A 20417-nucleotide genomic window follows, 5' to 3' on the forward strand; every position below is an offset into this window, starting at 1 on the left:
TTATGATCATCTTAGCACATTATTCCTCCTGCCTCTCCATAATCCGCTCCATACAACAAACTGTTCTCCAATGTCAGAATTCGATTGCAATGAATTGTTGCAGTGAAATTCTTTGGAAAATAAAGTTTCTCTTTAATCTCTGTGTTCATCTGAGAATGCCATTTAGCAGGTTTGAGCAGGAATCCTTTGAAGCCTGATGGCTGATTTTAAGGGAGTGTTAGTCTCTCAGCAGGCCACAAGGGAGCACAAATGGACACAAAAGCATCTTCATCTGACACTAATTCTTTTTCTGTCTTTTCCTTTCCACTGCTGTGTGCAAGGCCTGCATAATGAGCTCTTCATTATTCAGGATGTTGTATTCACCCAGCTGAACCAGACGGTCATATGCCTTCTCAGTATATGTGACCGAGTATGTTGAATAAGGGGAACAGCGGCCATAGAGGTCAACTTTGCCATCCTCCATCTCTGACTCGGATCGCTTCTGACCTACAAGGAGGGAGGAGCAAATCACTGCTGAGAGGTGGGAATTAGTTCGGTCACAGGCAAGAAAGCTCTTAACTGAGCACAGAAAGGACTCTCCGTAGAGAGAGTTCATAATGTAAATTGCTGCGTGGGGGTGGGTTATTATTTTTTAACATGCTTGATTACATACCTGGTGCTTTGTAATTTTGGAAGGTATCATTAATTAGTGGAAAAAATAACAATATTGGTGCTCCTGGAGTCTCAGCATCTTCAAAAAGGTAACATTCTTTCAGGTTTTTCCTGTCTTCCTCATTCAAGTCTACTTTGGGAAATAGAATGCCCTGTTCTGAACAGTACTTGCAGGTCTGGTCCAGAGCCTGGATCAATGAACAAAGTGTTACTAAGTTTTAAATAAGAAGATACGATCAGGGTTTCTTGGAGTCCAAAGGAACATTTTTCAAGCTGGTTGTGAGAGTTATAAAACCCTAACTGAAAAGCACAGTAATGGTGAAGAGAAGGCATTTGTTTACCATGAATTCTTATCACAAAGCAGTCATATTTTACAAGAAAAGCAAATAAGAATATGTACAACTTATAAAAGGAGTATCACATTGCAGCAATAAGCTAAAAGCAATAGTGTTAGGACTTCTAGTAGAAGCAGTATCAGAAGCACCAAGGTATTAAAAACATCCAGGAATGCAGTAATTGAAGAAGATGCAGAAATCACTTCAATTTCTCTCACCAGTATCTGAGATCCAGCACTGTAATTTAAATGCAGAATGACATCCACCTTTCTTTCTGGTTTTAAAAGCGGCATGATGCTTGTATTGATGAAAAATCCCGTATCTACCAGAGACAAGTATTCTTCTGATTGTGTCAGCTGGTTGGGAAACGTGTCTAACACAGTATCTAAAAACAAAGATATTTCATGTTGTAAATGCAACAGTGCAAAAATGGTTAGTCTGTTTTCCACACTCAGACAACAGCTGCAGAGCCCTGACTGATGACTGTCTTCTGGGAACAGGAATTCACCATATCTCTTCACTTCTGTCTTCCTGACTCCAGCTAGAGCTAGTTTGGGGCCTGCACTGGCAAGATTCATGATGGACGTTTCTTGTACCTATCACATGAGAACATGAGGACCACCAACAGGACCTGATGTCCCAGCTGTTGGGAGGTGTGTTCTGCTGGCAATTTGTTGGTGTGGAGCTCAATTCTGCACCATGTTATACCCCCGTGTCCCACAGCTGGCTGACCTAATAGTGATTCTACCCAAACATGGACTCTAACCATGGAGAATGTGTTTCATATTGAATCTGCGCTTTCCTTTTCTCTTGTTAGTCAATTCCGTTCCTAAGCACACAGATCCTTCCCTGCTTTTCTCTACTACCTTTCCACCTGCAGAAGTGCCTGTTCTCCAGGTAGTCATTGTGCACCTGCAGGCCCTTCAGGAAGTTGTGCTCCTGGGCAACGGAGAAGCGGTCAGTGAGGGCATCACGGATGGCACTGCTGAGGGGGCTGGCAGGGGTGAGCAGGCGAGTCCTCAGATCATGGGGTTTCAGCGGTAGGAGAGGCTCTTCCTCTGCACAGTGAAAGACTGTTAAGTTTCATCTGCCTACAACAAGGTAACCCCTCAAAATATCAAAAATATATAGTGATAAAATCAGTGTTTTACTGACTTTAAAAGCCTGGGATGAAAAGAACTGATGAGCACAAGTTGCAAAGTAAAAAAGAAAACAGAATGCTACTTTTACCAGTCAAATGCTATTTCCTTACACCGTTCATATGTGGGTAGGAAACAAAATCCAGCAGCAAGCAGCAATAAATACCTACTCCAGGCATAGACATCATCATTGAAATAGACTGAAAGCAGGCTCTCAAAATGGTAACTGATGTACTTGTTTATATTACCATAGCTCCTGTTTGAGGTAGTCAACATCTTCCTGCTTTATTAATTGTCTACAAAACAATCTTATTAATCTTGAACAATTTACAGCCCTCAATTTGCACATAGGTTACTAGACAGGAGATTTTTTTCATTATCAGTTATGCTTTACAATATGAGACTTTAAAAGTGATTCCTTCTTGAAAAAATTACATAGCCTTTAAACTCACCAAAATGCCAAACATAAGGTGTGTATTTCACATAGATGTGTGTGACTATTTACCAGACTTTAATAGTAAGAACACAGGGCAAGGAAGAAGTGTAACTAACCTATATCATCCATTTTGTCCTGAGTCCACCTGTGCCAAAAATCCTCTGATGAATGAGACAAATTCCAGATGTATAACACATTCAATGAAAATAAACTACTCCACATGCCTGTGAAAGAAAAGAGCTCTCTAACTCAAGCATTCACACGTCATGAATCTCAGAACTGTTATCATGAGACAAAATTCACAAGGTTAATGCTTTTCTTTAGTTTGCTTTAAACAGAAGCTGTCTCATTTTAATTTGGATTTTTAATTTTCCATTTTAATTTGCTGATTTGTAAGCCTTATTTTGCTATCCAGTTTTATAGACTTTTTTTTTTTCCAAGTAATGGTAAGATTTTTATGTGATTTAAAGAGCTAAGTTTAAAAAAAAGTATCACAAAGCTTATATAAAAAGACAGAATGAAAACTTGCAATATGAGGTATTAGATGGGGAATTATACTAGTAATGGATTACCTGCAATATATCTTTTAAAATTTGTTTTTAAAATGAGACTATTATTATTACTATTATTATTTTTTGAAAGAGAGGGCTGTGTTCAAGTCATTGAATGCACAGCCAAGGGAAACTGTGTGGAGTGGATAGGACCTGACATGCTCAAACACACCCAGTGCAGAGAAGAACCTGTGTGTCTATAGGAAGCACAGAAATTGCCAACTACCAGTGAAATGGCAAGAGGCAGCATGTTTGGAGCTGCTCTGAAGGTCACACTTCTTGGAGCAGTGTTGGCAGAACCATCAGTTCCCAGAGGCCTGGATTCTATTGTTGGTAAACTGAATCTACTACACTAAGCATTAATTCAGAGATAAGATATTTATTCTCCCCAGCTTGTCATGCACCTGTTCGTTGATAGTGCTTCGTTCATGCAACTCAAAACTAGAGGAAAGTTCAGATGTTTTCAAGATAATAGATTACCTTCTAAGAAGCAGATTCGAGATTCAGGAAGCTTCTTCATTAACCGACCCATGAAGAACTCGCTGCCAAAATCCTCAGAGCGAACAAAAACCCCGTATTTCTGCAATCCTACTTCGTAAGGGGTAAATTCCACCCATTCTGTGACAAGGAATACAAGGAAGAAAACAATATTTTACTACAGTTCCTTAGCTGTGAATAAAAATACTGCTACCATTGAATGAAAGGAGGTAAAAATTAGAATAACTTTTACAGTTTGGTCTAATATTTCAGACAAATAGCAAGGAATTATGAGCATGACACAGATGAAGACCAGCAAACATGGGAAGACATGAATATTTTTGAGTCTGCTTTGTAGAAGGTCAGACTTCTGCTACAAGGACATTATGCCAGTATACATCAGCTGAGTTTCTGGTCCTTAGCAGAGAGGGCTTTTTTTAGACTATCTAAAGAGACTGTTCCCTTACGGACCAATTCAAATATAAAGACAAATGACTCTCAGAAATTTCATGATTACCTTTGAAATCCAGAGTGCTATAGTTGTTCTTGACATTGACTGCAGTATAGATGGGCAGTGGGTTCTGACCACGATCAATGGCCCGTTGCTGATCAGAGAGTTTATGGTTGTCTTTCTGTGATCCCAGAAATACAGTTACATTGAGACAAAAATTAGCAGAGTAATATTTTCTCTGGACCTAAACTTATAGTGCAGTAAAATTCCTGCCTCTAAAGTAAAGCACGTGCTGACCTTAAATTTTGAGATCCTCTATATTTTTCAAAATTCCTGTGATAGTTGTTTTACTCAAATATCATCAAGACCTGAGATGCCAGAATATTTAATGACCATTAGGATGAAAATTAAAGGAAATTTTCAAGAGCAGAAAGCAATAACAATGGTTAAAATAATCTTAATGTGTTACACTGCATGTTTATGAAAAACTCCTCACAGATATGTCAAAGGTCTGCAAGTCTATCTGTTAATACATCTCATTGACATTAAGATGCTCTCTCTAACTTTGCTATTTTGAAACAAAATATTTGAAGAACATGCCAACAAATCTCAACATAAAATACTGTATTTCTCCAAAATACTGATTTTGCAATTCTATCAGAAAATATTCAAAATCTCAGAAGCAAGAATTATGTTTTCCACCCCAGAAAGATATCTAAAAAACTATCACTAAACTTTTTGAAAATGACTGCTTGCATATACACAGTCTCATAACAAGTTTTGTTGTTTTTTTTTTCACAGAACAAACAAGAAAGTAAAATTTAAAGATACTAATTTTCAGAAAATTGTAAGCCATTCTGCTTTATGACATACTGTACCCCATCATGCAACAAAGATTCCAGGACAAGCCCCCAGACATCTATAAAAGATGTTTTGCGGCCCTCTGTTTTCCGTTGGCGCAGCTGTTTTTTGTAAAACTTCAAATACTCCAAGGAAAGGGAATTTATTTTGCATTTTGTCATATGTTTTCGAGCCTCTCTTATTTGCTTATCGAGATCCTTTTGTGACCAGTCAGCATCTCTATACAAGTTTGACATGGTCCTAGGAAGAGGAAATATATTGAAGAGGAAAAATAAAAATAAAGAGGTTGAATACATTTCATACTTCTATTTTCAGTTCTTTATTTTAAATTAAGTAAAACTTCCACTCTTAAGGTTCCAAAAATGATCCAAAGGATGGAACATCTCCCCTGCAAGGACAGGCTGAGAGAATTTGCTCTGTTCAGCCTGGAGGCTCCAGGGAGACCTGGGAGTGGCCTTTCAGTATCTAAAGGGGGTGTTTAACAAAGGAGACAGACTCTATCAGGGTCTGTTGTGATAAGACAAGGGGAAATAGTTTCAAATTAAAAGAGGGGAGATTTAGATTGGCTATAAGGAAGAAGTTTTTTTACAATAAGAGTGGTGAGGCACTGGAACAGATTGCCCATAGAGGTGGTGGGTCCTCCACCCTTAGAGACATTCAGGCTGGAGGGACTCTGAGCACCTTGATCTAGCTGTGGGTATCCCTATCCATTGCAGGGGAGTTGATATAGATGATCTTTAAAGATCCCTTTTATCTCAAACAATTATATGATTCTGTGATTCTATGATTTTCTTCAGTTGTATGCTCCTCGAGATAAGCGTCAAAATGTCTTGAACAATTTTCCATGAGTTGTTTTTAGAACACTCATTTTCATGCTGTTGCAAATTACATGATTTTTTCACTTGCAAAGACTCTAATCTATCATTGGAAAGAGATAAAAAAGACAACTGAGAAGGTGTTGTTAGTGGACTACTGCTGGTAGCCCTAGCCTACCTCAGCACTACAGTGTCATGAATGAGAAGCTACTCACCAAGTTGTACCAGACAAGCCAGTCAGGTATGTAGCACAGTCCAGGACATGGAGCTTCTTCAGTCCCTGCAGACTGCCATAAAGCGCAGTCAGAGACCTCATCCCTCCTCCTGTAGTCATGATGGCCACCACGGGGGTCTGGGCAACACAGGGACAAAAAGGACTGGCATCAGGAAGTGACCTGCAGCTAGGCTGAGAGTGGCGTGACAATAAGAGAGAAAGCATCAGCAGTAAAGGCAGGAAAAAGAAATCTCACTTGTCAAAAAGAAGATTGTCAGCAAGGATGGCAGTGACCAAGTAAAGACTATGGAGGAAGCTATTTCTGTACAAGGTGTATTTAGCCTGGTTTGCAATGAAGTTGAAACAGGAGAAGAGTCAAACTCAGGATAACGTCTGCAAGTGACATAAATGACAGGATGAGAATAGAGAAATGGGACACTACTGGAAGTGTATGTAAGATAAAAGGTGGGGAAAAAAGCAAAAAAATGTAAGCGGGAAAGATAAGGGGTGATAGCCAATGAGAGATCATGCAAGGGAGGCAAGGTATCAAAGAGAAAAAGAACAGAGGCTTCACAAATTTAAGCTATAGGGACATTTGAAAGCATTAGAAATGAACAGTAAGTGAAAGTATATGAGAAGGTGGAGCAAATAAGAACAGGAAGAGGACAGATCATATAGGAAATTTTAAGACAGCTAAAAATCCAATCTCAATGTCAAGGAAAACAACACTGCAAGAAAAAGCAATACATCTGGACTGGGACAGTGACAAGGCAGATGAAGGAGAGAATCAGAGTACAATGAAATAAGGTGCAGTAAGGTTTCACTGCCATGACAGTGAGGACTTAACAGGAGAGAAGAGTGCAGACTGTGGGACTTAGCCATGGTACATCTCATGGGGGAAAAAACCAAAACTGAAGTTTTGGAGAAAGCACTGGGGAAGGTTTAGAATTAAAAAGAATAAACAAATGGCTACACAGCCACAGAAATAGTGAACATTCAGTATCGAATTATGTGTTCCAAATGCTAGGCACTCATTTTTTGCTCATTTTCTCATTTTCAGATGTTTTGAATGTTTGCACTACAGACCTCATGATCCAGCAGATCCTTTTCCAGCTGCAGGACCTTCTTAAGAGCAGCAGCAACACATTTCTGCCTTTTGCCTAGAAAGTCTTGTTCTTGAACACAGAGGTCAAACCCTAAACGCACATCAAGGTGGTCTGGGCTGGAGCAGAGATCAGAAATAAAAAAATTGCATTATATTCAGTACGTAAGCAACAATTTTTAGTACAAATAAACTTACTAAACCCACAAAATATTGCGTTTACAGGAAAATTCTTTCTTACACTGCCAAACGGGTACTCAAAGCTGCCTGAAAGTGATGGAAGGAGGAACTTTTCTTAACAGTTATTAAAATAATAACATAAATTATATTTATGTTATAACACAAATAACAGTTATTAAAATAATAATAATTCTAAAGAAAAACATCTAATGAAAGACATTCCTGCAATTTCTGAGAAATCTGCTCTCTATAGTCTCTTACCAGTCTTCTGCCTTTGCGTGTAAATCAAATCCTTTATCCTGGAAAGCAAGAATGCAAACAGCATTAAGCATGATAATCTGATTTAGCCCTCTTCCCTGCAGCATCGGGAAGACTTTCATCTTGTGCTGAACTAGCAATGCAGATACAAATTGGGAGCTCTGAATAATTCAGCTGTGTACATGAATTGTTCCGAATGGTTTATTGTCAGGGAAGTTGTTCTGTAATTTCCAATGTTTGTATATGAATGCAACATCTGAGGACAACAGCTGCTTACAAGGAAAGCAATTATAATTTACACACTGTACCTCCTGGCCAGCATGACCTCTTCTGGGCTATAATAGGACAGACAGTGAGGCTAAAGCCATAGTACTATTTTGCACAGCAGCCTTTGTTCCTTCTTTTTCTGCTGTTATACCCTACGAAAGCTGTCATTCTCTGATTCTATAAGGATTTTCTTCAAGTGTGGATCTAAAATTTCTTAGCAAGGAACATTTAGCATCAGCAGGAGATTGGTGCTATCCCCGTTAGTACATCTGCCTCACATACGTGTTAGAAGAAGAAAAGCATGAAGTCAAGGTGGGATAACAACATTCTTTGTATTCTCACTCCATTCAAACATTAGAAGATACAAGTTAATCTTATTACCTGAAGACCCACCAGTATTTGATTGTAGCATTTTGTTTGTATAATTTCTTCATCAGAGCATTTAAAAATGACCAAAAGCGTCAGGAGTTCCCAGTCTCCTCCAGCAGAAACTGGAAGTCTCTGCTCTGCAGACCTTACTGGCCCCATTCCCATTAATCCAGACCAATGCAATGAGGCTGGGACTCCCAGTGCCACGCAGAGAAACCAGGCTGTCCCACAGTAGGACCAGTCTTGTCAGTGGCAAGCAGATGCACTGACAAGGACAGGGATGAGTTGGATACAACCTCTGTCATAGGAAGCTCCAATGGGCTGTACAATTCACTGAAGTTGCAAATGTCCGTACACAGGTTTCTCAATCTCTCCCACAAAGGAACAGGCACTCACCTCTGCTAAGACCATATTTTTTCCACTTGGAAGGGAATGAAGCTCCATGTTTTGAGTGCCTGAATTTGTGCCACACAAATAGGAGTGCTGAAAATTCAATATAAAGGAACGTTAGCCCCTTTCCACAGATGCAAATTAATATTGCTCTTTACGGCGCATGTTACTTTACATGCCACTATCATGCTTTATGAAGTCCAGTAATAACATACATAGGAAGGAGGCGGTTTCTTCCCTGGTAACGTAAGATCCAGCACTGGCTGCTTGTATCTGGCATAGTGGAATTTGGCAGGATGGGGGGAACCAAAGACGAGATCAGATTCCAGTGTAATGTCTTGGGTGCCCTCATATGAGCCACGCACTTTAAAGGAGAATTGTTTTTCTAAGAGAGAAACAGACACAGCAGTTTTGTTATCAAAATTGGAAATAAAAGTTCTTACAAAGTGTACCACAAGGCTGTTTTCATGGTTTCATTTGTTGCTTTTTTTTCAGATTTTTTTCAATTTTTTTTCAATTACCTTCATAAAATTAACAAGTTGTGATTTAAAAAAGAGGTGACAGAGAAGTAACCTCACTTGATAAAGATTTCCTTTCCTTCTTCTTCTTCTCAACCACCTGAACTTCCAAGCAGCAGATCTTGCGAGACTGTAAGAGACAGCAATAAAACACACATAGACAGGGAATTTCCCAGTTTGAGATTCTGTATTCCACTCTAAGTTCCTATTGCTGTTGATAAAGATGCTACATAGGCAGTGCGCTGTGACCCAATGAAATCATTCTCTCTAAACCACAACCTTGATGTCAGATGCTGACTGGAACAGGAGTCTCTGAGAAGCCAGACATAGCCAGGGCAAGGCTGGCAGGGTGGCATGGAAGGCCAGAGCTTTCAGAAAGGAGAAGGTAAGGACACGTACTGTGAGGCAAATGATGATGATGGAAAATGACAGCACTTAACTGCTAACTTTGCAAAGCTGAAGCATATGTTGGCCTGATCATTGTGAGTCAGGTGAAACAAGGAGGGCAAAAGGACAAGAAAGGTGATAAAACATAATGCTCACCACTAGTACTCCATTAGTAACGATGGTTTCAGGAGGGCCTGAACTAGGAAACAGGAAGAAAAATACATTTTTAATAACTCATTATAATTACAGTATAACTCATGAACCACATTCCTCTCCTAATTTTCCTCCTTATTATTAGCTATATATTGAATCTGAAAGAAAAAAAATCCAGGAGACTCATAGCACATGTTTCCTCATTGCACTGTCAAGGCACAGTTACCATCAAACCCGCTGGTCCCATCCTGGGGCTCAGCAAAAAAAAAGGTTCCGCAGGGCCAAACTGTGCAGTGACTTCATACTAAGCCCCAAGCTGAAACTGCAGATAGTTAAACTGTTTTTGAAGAATTGTAGTTTGTCCAAGGACAAAACATGGACTCTAGTTCAAGGATCTAGTGATTATTCCATGTTCTGTTATGCTTTGAAGAGTGAGTTCTCCTGCAATTCTCAAAGACAAAAAAAAATGCTTAACAGAACAGCAGTTCCAGTATTCTGTCCTCAAATAATTTTCATTACAGTAGAAAAAGAAAAAAATTTAAGGTATTTTCCCTGGCTGCCTGAAGTTCATGGAAGGTCATCATGGCATAGTTCATACTACCAGTTCATCAGCTCATACCGTAGATTCCATGGGAAACTGTATTAGTCATCGGCATCACCAAAGAATGATGCACACTGGACAATTATGCGAGATTATTTCATGTCTCTGAATTGCCATTTCCTTTTGCTGCAGGTTATAGAATCATAGAATCATTTAGGTTGGAAGAGACCACTAAAAGCACTTAGTTTAAACCATCAGCCGATCCCCACCATGCCCATTAACCCATGTCCCTCAGTGCCACATCCGTGTGTTTCTTGGACACCTCCAGTGACAGTGATGCCACCACCTCCCTGGGTGGGGTTCTATTGCATTTCATGTTTACTCACATATTATCCAGTGCAAATCCCACCTCTAGCTCCTCTTTTCTCTGAAAAATAAAGAAAGGAAGAAAATATCTGACACTAGCCTACTGGTGGTTTTCATAATGCAAGCTCTTATTCTTATAACATATGTACACACATTGCGCGTGACTGGCAGCACACTTAAAATACATGCACCTGCCACCTTTTGCCTGACTGCCCTGGGTATAAAGATCTTTTATGGATAGGATGATTCTGGATGCCCGCCAGAGCATTGTTTTGACAAAGAAAGTGGTGAGCTTGCCTTTCTTCTGGGATATCCACAGTGCAACAGATTCTTTTAGAGATGTTGCCTCATACTGAGTCTGCCAGCAAAGAGAACAAGGGGCTGCTGACAGGAGCAGCCAAACCCTCCTGGTGCAAAGGGGAAAAATGGTGGTATGCCAATCAGTGGAAGAAGAGGACAATCACTTTGTCTGGCAGCATGTTGAGGGCACTGGGGCAGAGGTAATTCTAGCATTAAGACTTCCTCCGTGGGCGGTGGAACAGAGCATAATTCCTTGATGGAAGAAAGTATCAGAGAGAGGAAAACACAAGTGGGGACAGAAGAGATAATAACAGAGAAACAAGCATTGTAGTCAACTTTTTTCCTCAAAGGATACAGGAGTACTTATTGCATTGAAGACACTAAGAAGTTACTAATATAGGATAAAAAAAGATGTTCTGAAGGCCTGAAGATCATGAATTCTAACCACTGTAGCTGCAAAGTGTATAAATGAAAGGCTTGGATACAGCACCTGCGATCCTAGACAGTCATGAGCTAGATTATAACTAGCAGAAAATTTCTATTTCTTTTAAGGGCTAGTGGAAGTCCACACTTTACTCATCTGGTATTTCACAAAGAAAGGTCTAGATAAGGCATTTATTGTCAATGAACTGCAGTTTGGATGTATGTAGCTAAGGTCAACTGGATGGTTCGTGACAGGTGCACAAGAGACTAAGAGAGAAGTGAGGTGGAAAGGGGATGTTCTACCTGAACGAGCATGGAGACCTTTTCATCAGTTAGCCTCCTGTTGCTCAATCCTGATATTTAGTTGCTAGAGTGTGACACTTGTCCCTGGAGAAAGGAGCCTGCTTGACGAGTGTGATGCTCAGTGAAGCTACTGGGCTTGCCAAGGTGGGGGCATTTTACCGTCTTGCCAAAGAGAGCTAAACAGGCTCCAGAGAGGCCAATTGCAGCTGGAAGATGAACAACCAGCAGCAGAGAATCCTTAAACACATAATTAGCCTTCATGGTATCAGACAGTACCACTCCCATGGATAACATGTGGGCTGGCTGGATTCAAAGTGTTGATACGCAAGGTTGCACATACAGGTGCAACAGGCTGATGTTACAGCCTCGCATGTGGATCAGCTTGGTGGCAGAACATGGGACCAACAATCCCATACAGCCCTATAACACGTCTATCTTTTTCATGCTTTCTGCTCAGGATATGGGATTTTCTTCACAGCACGGGACATCCTTTCACATGCAAGGTGCCAGCACACCTAAGAAAGGTAGCAGGGCTTTATGTCAGTCCTCATGCCCTATGCTGTTGTTACACTGGCCTCCCTGTAAAAGCACGTCAAGATTCTCCACAGAGATGTGCAATGAAAATTCTCTCAGCACAGTGGTGCTGGTGGTAGCTGTGTTAGCAGTGCTGCTTAGCACAGGATAAAGGTCCCAACAACCAGCCTTCAGGTCAGACAACCCTTCCCTGCAGCTATGCAGTACATCTTGTCCTTTCAGTATATTGGAACTTTTCAAATGCAACATTCAGAGACTCCCGGAACACTCTAAACAGGAACATTTCTTGTTGTGAAGTTGAATGACGTGAATTGGACACATTCAAACAAGTCATGCCACAGTCTGTAATTAGCAACTAGACTGGTTTGACATTTGGCTCTGATCACAGAGCTATTACTTCTTAATTACTAGGTTAAGTAGCAAGTGATGAAAAAAGCACCATGTGATTTTTAATGGTGAGGACAGACTCCTGTAGGATCCTTGATGGGGGCAGGCTCAACAAAGTGACAGTTTTGCAGAGGCATCTACAGTTTGTGGTCAAATACACCAGCACCCAACTTCAGTGTGCCTACAGATGCAGGAGTGAGGAGGCTTTCTCAAGTTAGGGTGGGAAAACTTCTCCCTCTTATGTGGTTGGGCAATCCATACATAAGAAGGATAAAAAAAAAAACATTTCAAACAACATTTTAGGCAGAAAAGCAGACATAAAATCTTCCCGTGAAAAAATTCTATACCTTATTTGAGACCTCACCTGTGAATCGCACTTGAAATGCATGAAGACTTGTTCTCCCAGGGAAAGTTTGGCTATATCAAAGTACACTGTAAAGAGGTGATCATCTTGAGTAACAATATCCTTATCATAGAGCCCCAGCTCCAGCACATTCTGAAAAGGAAAGTACAATAATGTTACAAGTATTAGTTAAAGCAGTAGATCTATATTGATTCCACTTCTGTGATGAGTGAGAGAAAGTAAAGAGAGCAGGAAGGGAAGGAAATGGAGCAGAAATGAACTCTGTGTACACATCTACCTATAAGGAGGCATGGTGAGAAATGAGACATCTCAAAGGTGCACGTGGCTGAGTGATATACTTGTCTTTCATGGCATAGACAAGTATATTGAGGGTACATGTTATTTTCATGTCTTTCTGTATAATCTCTTCGCCTCTCAGGACAATTACATACGTCCGCTTTGCAAAAAGATGAAACCAGGCTGTGATCCGTAGATCACAGTAAACAGAGTAATCCCAGCTAAGTACCTTGACCTGACTCTGGATTCTGAAGTAGAAGGTTTCATTCCAGACTGGGTCTTTACAATTCTGGATGGTTTTAGTCTGAAATTTGTCAGCTGAAGCAGTTGGCAACCACAGGCTCACGTAGCAATCAGTCTGGCTTACTGTACATTAAGAAACACAAAGACATCTGAAGTGAAAATTTGCTCTAGAAGAAAGAATGACGTGCACAACAGGAGGGTCTACTTTCAAAGAGAGAGACTATGGTACATATTCATACATATCCAACAGAAACATTACAATTTAGATAATAGGAATGGAGAAAAAAAGACCTGGAGAGGGACATGAGTCTTCTCTGAATAAATGAAATTAGATATTTAATAAATGCATTAAATAACAGGAGGTTTTAAATTAAATCACAGGGGGTTTTCTCCTCCTGTGTCATCAGTTTAGCTTAGAATAACAAAAAAAAAAAAAAAAAAAAAAAAGTTTGTGGCACTCCATACTGTTACACAGACTAAAAGTTTGTTTATGGTACCCTCTTCAGATCTGGGAGATCTGGAAGCCAGTTTCAGCTCTTACAAAAAAGTGGTGGAACCAGCAAGCCATGCTGTGGAGTAAAGATCCAGAAAACAGAGAGGTTTCTGTTAAGGGAGTTTTAGCACTGCAGAAATGCAGAACAGTGACTTTAAACACAAGTACTTGCTTTGAAAAAACTAAATTGCCTTGTGGGTTCATTAACATATAGAAGCTGCTACTTAGCAATACCATAGTGACTTTGTCAGCTGGTTTGGAATAAAATTAGATGTGATATTGATGATGTAGACAACTTGCGTCAAGTGCCAGATTTGTTGTAATTTGTTACAAGGTCAAAATTGTAATAAGACATCACGTTGATGAAAGGGAATTGGTTGGTCAGTGAGAAACATATTCAAATATATTAACCAACATGACCGATGGGCACTTTGAAAAATGAATAGAAACAAAAGCAAAATCAGAATAATATGTAGCAGAGAGTAATTTTCCTAGTCGCTCCTCCAAATAGTAATTCAGAATAAAATTATCACACTATTCTGGCAAGAGTTTAGGAAACAAAGAAATTATTGTTTCCATTTTAGTCAGAACAACACAAAAGCAAACAAGCAAACAAACACCTCCCTCCCTCCCCCCACCAAAATAGAAAAAAAAAAAAAAACCCGCTTCTTGACTACACAAATAGAGCCATAATCTTCTATTATATTTCATAGAATCATTTGATTGGGTAGGGACAATTAAAGGCCATCTAGGCTTACCCCCCTGCAATAACAGGGACACCTACAGCTAGTTCAGAGTACTAAGAGCCCCCTCAGTCTGACCTTGAATGTCTCCTCTCTTTTCATTTGAAAACCATTACTACTCATGCTATCACAACAGACCCCGCTAAAGACACAGCTGCAGACCATCAGAAGTGAAGGACACTTCACCTGGTTTAATCTGTGAAAGCTGGTATGCCGGCTGCAGTACTTTGGATTTGTTACCCTTTGAGACAAGGCTACTCCACTTCCTGTGTTTGTCCCATTCTTCCAATCAGTTTTTGTCTTTTGTTGCATGAATCTACTTCAGAGGAAAACACAGGAGATGTTTCTGCATTTCCTGCTTGCAACATACTGCAGTAGCTGTTTTGTCCATCCCTTTTATGAATGTAGAACATATGTGTAATAGGTGCACCTGTGACCTTACAGAATCACAGAATCATAAAAGTTGGAAATGACAACTAAGATCATCTGGTCCAACCACCAACCCATCTCTGCCATCCTGCTAGAGAGAATCATCTCTTCACAGAATAGGATGAAAGTAAAGAGAAGCACACTGTTCATCTCTGGGACAAACATGCCAGCAACGGACTTTCTCCAGCCACAGAATAAACCTAGAAAATTCTTTTCCTTAGAGGATTGGCTAGTGGCCCATGAAGGGTAAAGGGTCCATACAGAGCACTACAGATACTTACAAACATCTGCCTGGTGGATATTTCTTGCTCTTATGACTCTTACAGTCAGTAAGTAACACGGAGATGATTCTATCTGCAAGAAAAAAATAAAGCCACACGTAAAATTTTGGAATGAATGCTGAAAGTAAATAGCATATTTAGGAGGTAAAAATCTAGAGAGAGACATACTCAAACTGTATACAGCTTATTTGAATTTTCCTATGTGATTAAGAAATGACCAATGTCATGCTTCTTCTGCTAGTATCTAAGCCATGAACTAGGCCAAAAGTTTTCACTACTCTTATAGATCATGTGCAGATTTTTGTAATCATGGTGAATTGCTTTGCTTTCTTGTCAAAATTCAGCTTTGTATAGTGGTAAGATTCCAATTCAATTTGGGAGAGGAGATACTTCTTTAATTTCTAAGGTAGAAAATGAAAAGCTGCATTAGGCTTTTTGCAGGTGATAAAATTACTATTGTGGGGATTGGCTCCCATCCAGCTATGACTCAAGTTCAGACTACTGGGCTATGGAATATGATTTTTCCCCATTCTTGTTCTTTTAAACATGCAGTATTTCCAGTGCTGCATCAGTGTTTATAGACTAAATGGAATCATAGAATAATTAAGGTTGGAAAAGACCACTACGATCCTCTAGTTCATCACATCATATTCACTGCCCATATCTCTCAGTGCCAAATGTCCACCTGGTGTCTCTCAGAATGTTTAGCCCAGCTGCAGCTGGGGCTAACAAATATGATATCCATACTGGGGACATTTAGCAAGTAGGCTAGTGGAGAACCAGATAAAAGAACCAGCAAAGCACCAGGTCCTGTAAAAAGCCAAGAGCACTGGTACTGTTCAGCTGCATAGATGGTGACTGAATGTGCACACTGATAGGATCAAACCATTTATCAGAATCCAGAGAGCAGCTCTGGATAAGACAATCCACTTGCGTTTGTGCCTAAAACCTAATTCTAAAGGCATAGAAATAAGGAAGGCACAGACAGAAAGGCACTGTACAGTCAAGATGTACAGTGATTGCATAAGGGTGAAGGCATTGTGCCAGCCCTTAACGCTCAAAGATTTGAGCAAGGACAGAATAGAGGTGATGGAAACTGAAAGCAGATATTTAAGAATAAATCCTGTGCTGTCTGTATTTTTCTGCATAGCCATTTTTTACTTTAGTTCAAAGCCTTCTGTCTGCAGCTTTATTAGAACTGCTGACCTTGTTTTTACCATATAGAGCTCTTTTTGTGAAGCTGCCTGCCAGCTGTTGGGTGTGGGTTATGACTGCGATGCAGGGAGTGTGGAGCCCCTCAGGGAGACAGGCTGCAAAGGATGCCCAGCAAGGAACCATGGTCAGGAATGAGGAAGGGACTGAGGAAGGGCCAGTGCTGTCAGGGGCTGGCTTTGGCTTTGCAGAAGACATTTTCTGGAAGGGTTCAACTCAAGTTCAGGAACAGAATCCTATGGAGTGACCCTCACGGCCTGTGTAGTGATCCAAAAGCAGCACTGCGGGATTGAACAAAACGCTGAGGTATGTGGACGTGTCCCACCATAATGAGGGAATCTCGGCTTAGGCACCATGGAGGAACAAATTGTGAAAGGAATATGTGCTTTGCTTAAAAAAGCTTAAGAGGGTGGGTTCATGGCCCAGAACCTGTTGTGCCACTGCACTGCAGAGTTGCGTTTTAGAAAGTATTTTCTTATCTTCACATTTTCCATTCAATGAAACAACAGAAAAAATTGTTTACTCCCTGAACTGTAGGCGTAATGCTTTCTGTTCAGCATCTTAGCTCAAAAGAGAAAAAGGCACCATTCATAACTGGAGGAGGCTCAGGGAAAACCTTAACACTCTCTACAGCTCCCTGAAAGGAGGTTATGGCCAGGTGAGGGGCAGCCACTTCTCTTAGGTACCTAACAGAGATAGGATAAGAGGGAATGACCTCTAGTTGTGCCAAAGGATGTCCAGATTGGATATTAGGAAGATTTTTTTTCTCAAAAAGTGTGATAATGCATTGGAACAGACTGCCCAGGGAAATGGGGGAGTCCCCGTCCCTGGAGGTGTTTAAGAAAAGGGTAGATGTAGTACTTAGGACATGGTTCAGTGGGCAAAATTGGTGGTAGGTGGATGGTTGAAATAGATGATCTTAGAGGCCGTTTCCGACCTTAATGATTCTATTCTATTAAATGGCAGTAAATTAGAGAGAAAAAGTTCCAAAAAAATTCCATTAAAGCACACCTGGTCCTGTGGTTTCTGAAAGGAAGGAGTTCATTTAACATGCCTGAATTCTCCTGCAAAACTCTTAGCTGAGATTCCTTTCTTTTCACAGAGGCCAAAAGTAAGGTTAATTCAGGAAATCCGGTGTTGAAAAGCCAGTTCAGGATTGTGCCATACTCTTTGTGGGAGTAAATGGCTCAATTTCACGGTTATTACTACCTACACTGGCAGCAAATTTGCTTTGGTAAGACATATGCAGCAGAAAGCCTAGTTAAACCCACTCTTTAATAACTATTAATCTTATTAAAACGGGATTCATTTACCATCTGCCAAGGACAGAAACAACAGTAGAACTTGAACATGAAGCAAGACGGCACAGCAAAGTGATTAAAGTGATAAGCTGGATGAGGTTTCATGGAGGCAGCTGGAAGAGTTATGATACCTAATTAGACTGCTCAGCAGACACTGAAACTGATCTCACCCAGGCTCTACCCGACAGAATATTCTCTTCTACAGTTCCACTTTAAAATTCTCTTTTGCAGTACCTTTGTAGCAGAAGTCCACTGTTCCCCATCACAATTCAGCCGCATATTTCCATCCAGTGGACTGGTTTGGGTGGTCAGCTCCTGCAATGGAAAAGGCTAAAATCTTGCTGGCTCCTAACAGCAACCCTCCTTAGGAATTCATAGCTGCACAGCAATGAAGGAGAGCCCACAGCCAGTGTTCCCTTCAGAGCTTCAGCAGTTGACAGTGCCCCCAGCGATGCCACTGCCATGCTGTGTTGCCCCAGTGAGGCTGGGCAGGGCCATAGCAGCCCAGTCAGGTCCACCCTTTCTGTGACAACTGCTCCAGGCTCTGGTGACATACCACAGGGACAGCTTCTCCTGGCTCTGGCTGTTATAATAGCAGCAAACCTGTCTTCAGTAAACACACCCTGTAATTAATTGGTATTTCACCTTGAAGCACATCTCTGTGCTACTTAATAGTTCTTTCTAAGGTTTCATATGGCTTCATATGGTTTTCATATGGCACGTTTCTGAAATGAAGAAAACTCTAACATGTACAAAATGCCTCCTTTGTAAATAAACTTTTACTCCACAAGCGGATTTCCCTTCCTTTCCTTGATTCACTATCATTTTAATTTCTGTAATGAGTTCTTGAAGCACTGATTTCTTCTTCCTGTGCAGCCACTTAAAGTCAATGATAGGTCAGGAAAGCAGTCCCATCAGTGCACAATATGCAGCACAGCTGGCCGAGGCCCCAGACACCCTGTTTGGCTCTGCACCCTTCTTACCTGAGACAAAGCATTGCCTGACTCCATTGTGGGCGCAGTCACGTACATGTCCTGTGTTATCTCTGGCAGCACAACTTTACATCTTCAAGCTTCCAGAGACACCAATAGCTTAGATGTCTCATGCCGGTGAGTGACTATTTTATAAACTGACTCAGAGCCCCACCTCTGCCTGATTTCTTAAACTCAGCTATTCCCCTCCCATTTTCTTGTGCAGCATCTTGTAAAGCAAATAGGGAAAAATATCCCTACCTGTACAATGGCTGGAAGTAACTGTTTGAATCACTTTGCCCAATTCTGGCCAATGGCAAGCTGATAACTAATGGTAAGAGAAGGATACCCTTTTATCTAAGTGCAGAACTTTCCACATAGCAAGACTGATAAAATGCAGAAACAGTGACATAATCAAAATGCAGATTATCTGTTATACTATATAGGATACAAAAGCTAATAGAAAAAAAAGAGGGAAGATACGATTTCTCTCAGACTGGTTGTTGCAAAAGCCATTTTAAGGGATTCTGTACCACCTATCCTTGCCATCTCAAGTCTAGAAGTGCAGAGCAGACACACTCATAGGTTGTTTTGTCTCTACTCAGCCCAGGCCCAGCCAGGATGGGTCTCTTCCTAGGAAGTTGTATCCTCTTCCCCTCCTTTCCTATGGCTCATTATTATCACCACTATTAAGACAAAGAGTCCTGAAGCAATGACTTTCCTTAACTCCACCCCTGTGAATACTCTGGTGCTGCTTTCCAGTTCAGGCTGATTCTGACTGTAATCTGGCTCCTGTGCCTGACCCAGTGAACCCTGCCAGCCAGACACAAGATTTATCACCAATGTAGAGCTCTTGGGTTCAGCTGCAAACCTTGCCTCTGCCTCTGCTAGAACCCAGCTAATCCCTATGCTGGCATAGCCTCCAGCTCACTGGGAAAGGATTTAAAAGGGCATCAAAAGCTGCTACATCTTCTGCACATCATAACAGATCAAAATTATGGGAGGAAGGGAATGCTTTTGTTTTCCTGTTCTGGAGTAATGCCTAAGAGCAAAAAGTTAGCTATGCCCTGAGCATTTCTTAGCTTATTTGTTAAATATAGTTACTAACAAACACGATTCCCATGTACATTCCCATACTGCACATTCTCATGCAAACTATCACCATCATCAAAGACAACTCAGTAGAATAAATTTTTGCTTTAGGCCGTGTTGTTTCGCAATGCTGTGAAGAATTGTGTCTATCTACATGTGCCAGCTGCAGTTATAGTTTGATGAAATGCATTTTTCACTAGGTCAGAGAAAACTCTTGGCAACACTAGCATCCTCCAGCTATGGTTAAAGTCAGTGCATTATTCTGACACCTTTTTGGAAAGCTTGCTATAAACCAGGACTGAAGCTCTGAAAACATCACTCCCACAGTGCCAATGACCAAAAAACCCTCAAACACACTGGCTCTGGGTTGTACCATCACTCATCCCCCAGAAAATTAGGCACACCAGGTGGGAGAAACCAGGGGTGATGCTCACAGCTTGCCAAGATCAGAAGGAAAGGATACAAACCCATTGGAGAACTAAATTCGTTGGAGGTATTCCAAACTAAGTATGTCAGCTGAGGCAATGCAAGACTGAGGTTTCCCCTGGTGTGGGAAAGGAGCAGTCATTATTCCTCCATTTTGACAAGTGGCAGTCCATATCAG

At 40.8% G+C, this 20417-nt stretch overlaps 1 protein-coding gene across 1 annotated transcript; it reads right to left on the reverse strand.

The window, feature by feature from the left end:
* Positions 1 to 18760, reverse strand: LOC122175096 (cytosolic phospholipase A2 epsilon-like). The gene is made up of 21 exons (XM_042862513.1): positions 18734 to 18760; positions 17985 to 18065; positions 15238 to 15310; positions 13278 to 13414; positions 12773 to 12904; positions 10482 to 10522; positions 9558 to 9600; positions 9075 to 9144; positions 8712 to 8881; positions 8503 to 8589; positions 7474 to 7511; positions 7017 to 7152; positions 5932 to 6068; positions 4919 to 5141; positions 4107 to 4221; positions 3593 to 3730; positions 2678 to 2785; positions 1853 to 2044; positions 1205 to 1371; positions 653 to 839; positions 1 to 486 (listed from the first exon to the last, which is right to left on the reverse strand). The coding sequence occupies exons 1-21, from the start codon at positions 18758 to 18760 to the stop codon at positions 278 to 280; spliced, it is 2511 nt and encodes an 836-aa protein (XP_042718447.1). The 3' UTR covers positions 1 to 277.
* Positions 18761 to 20417: the final 1657 nt, after the last annotated feature.

Source organism: Lagopus leucura, unplaced genomic scaffold, assembly GCF_019238085.1.
Source record: "Lagopus leucura isolate 7727_CA_CO unplaced genomic scaffold, USGS_WTPT01 Super-Scaffold_1, whole genome shotgun sequence".
In the NCBI taxonomy this organism is placed as follows: Eukaryota; Metazoa; Chordata; class Aves; order Galliformes; family Phasianidae; genus Lagopus; species Lagopus leucura.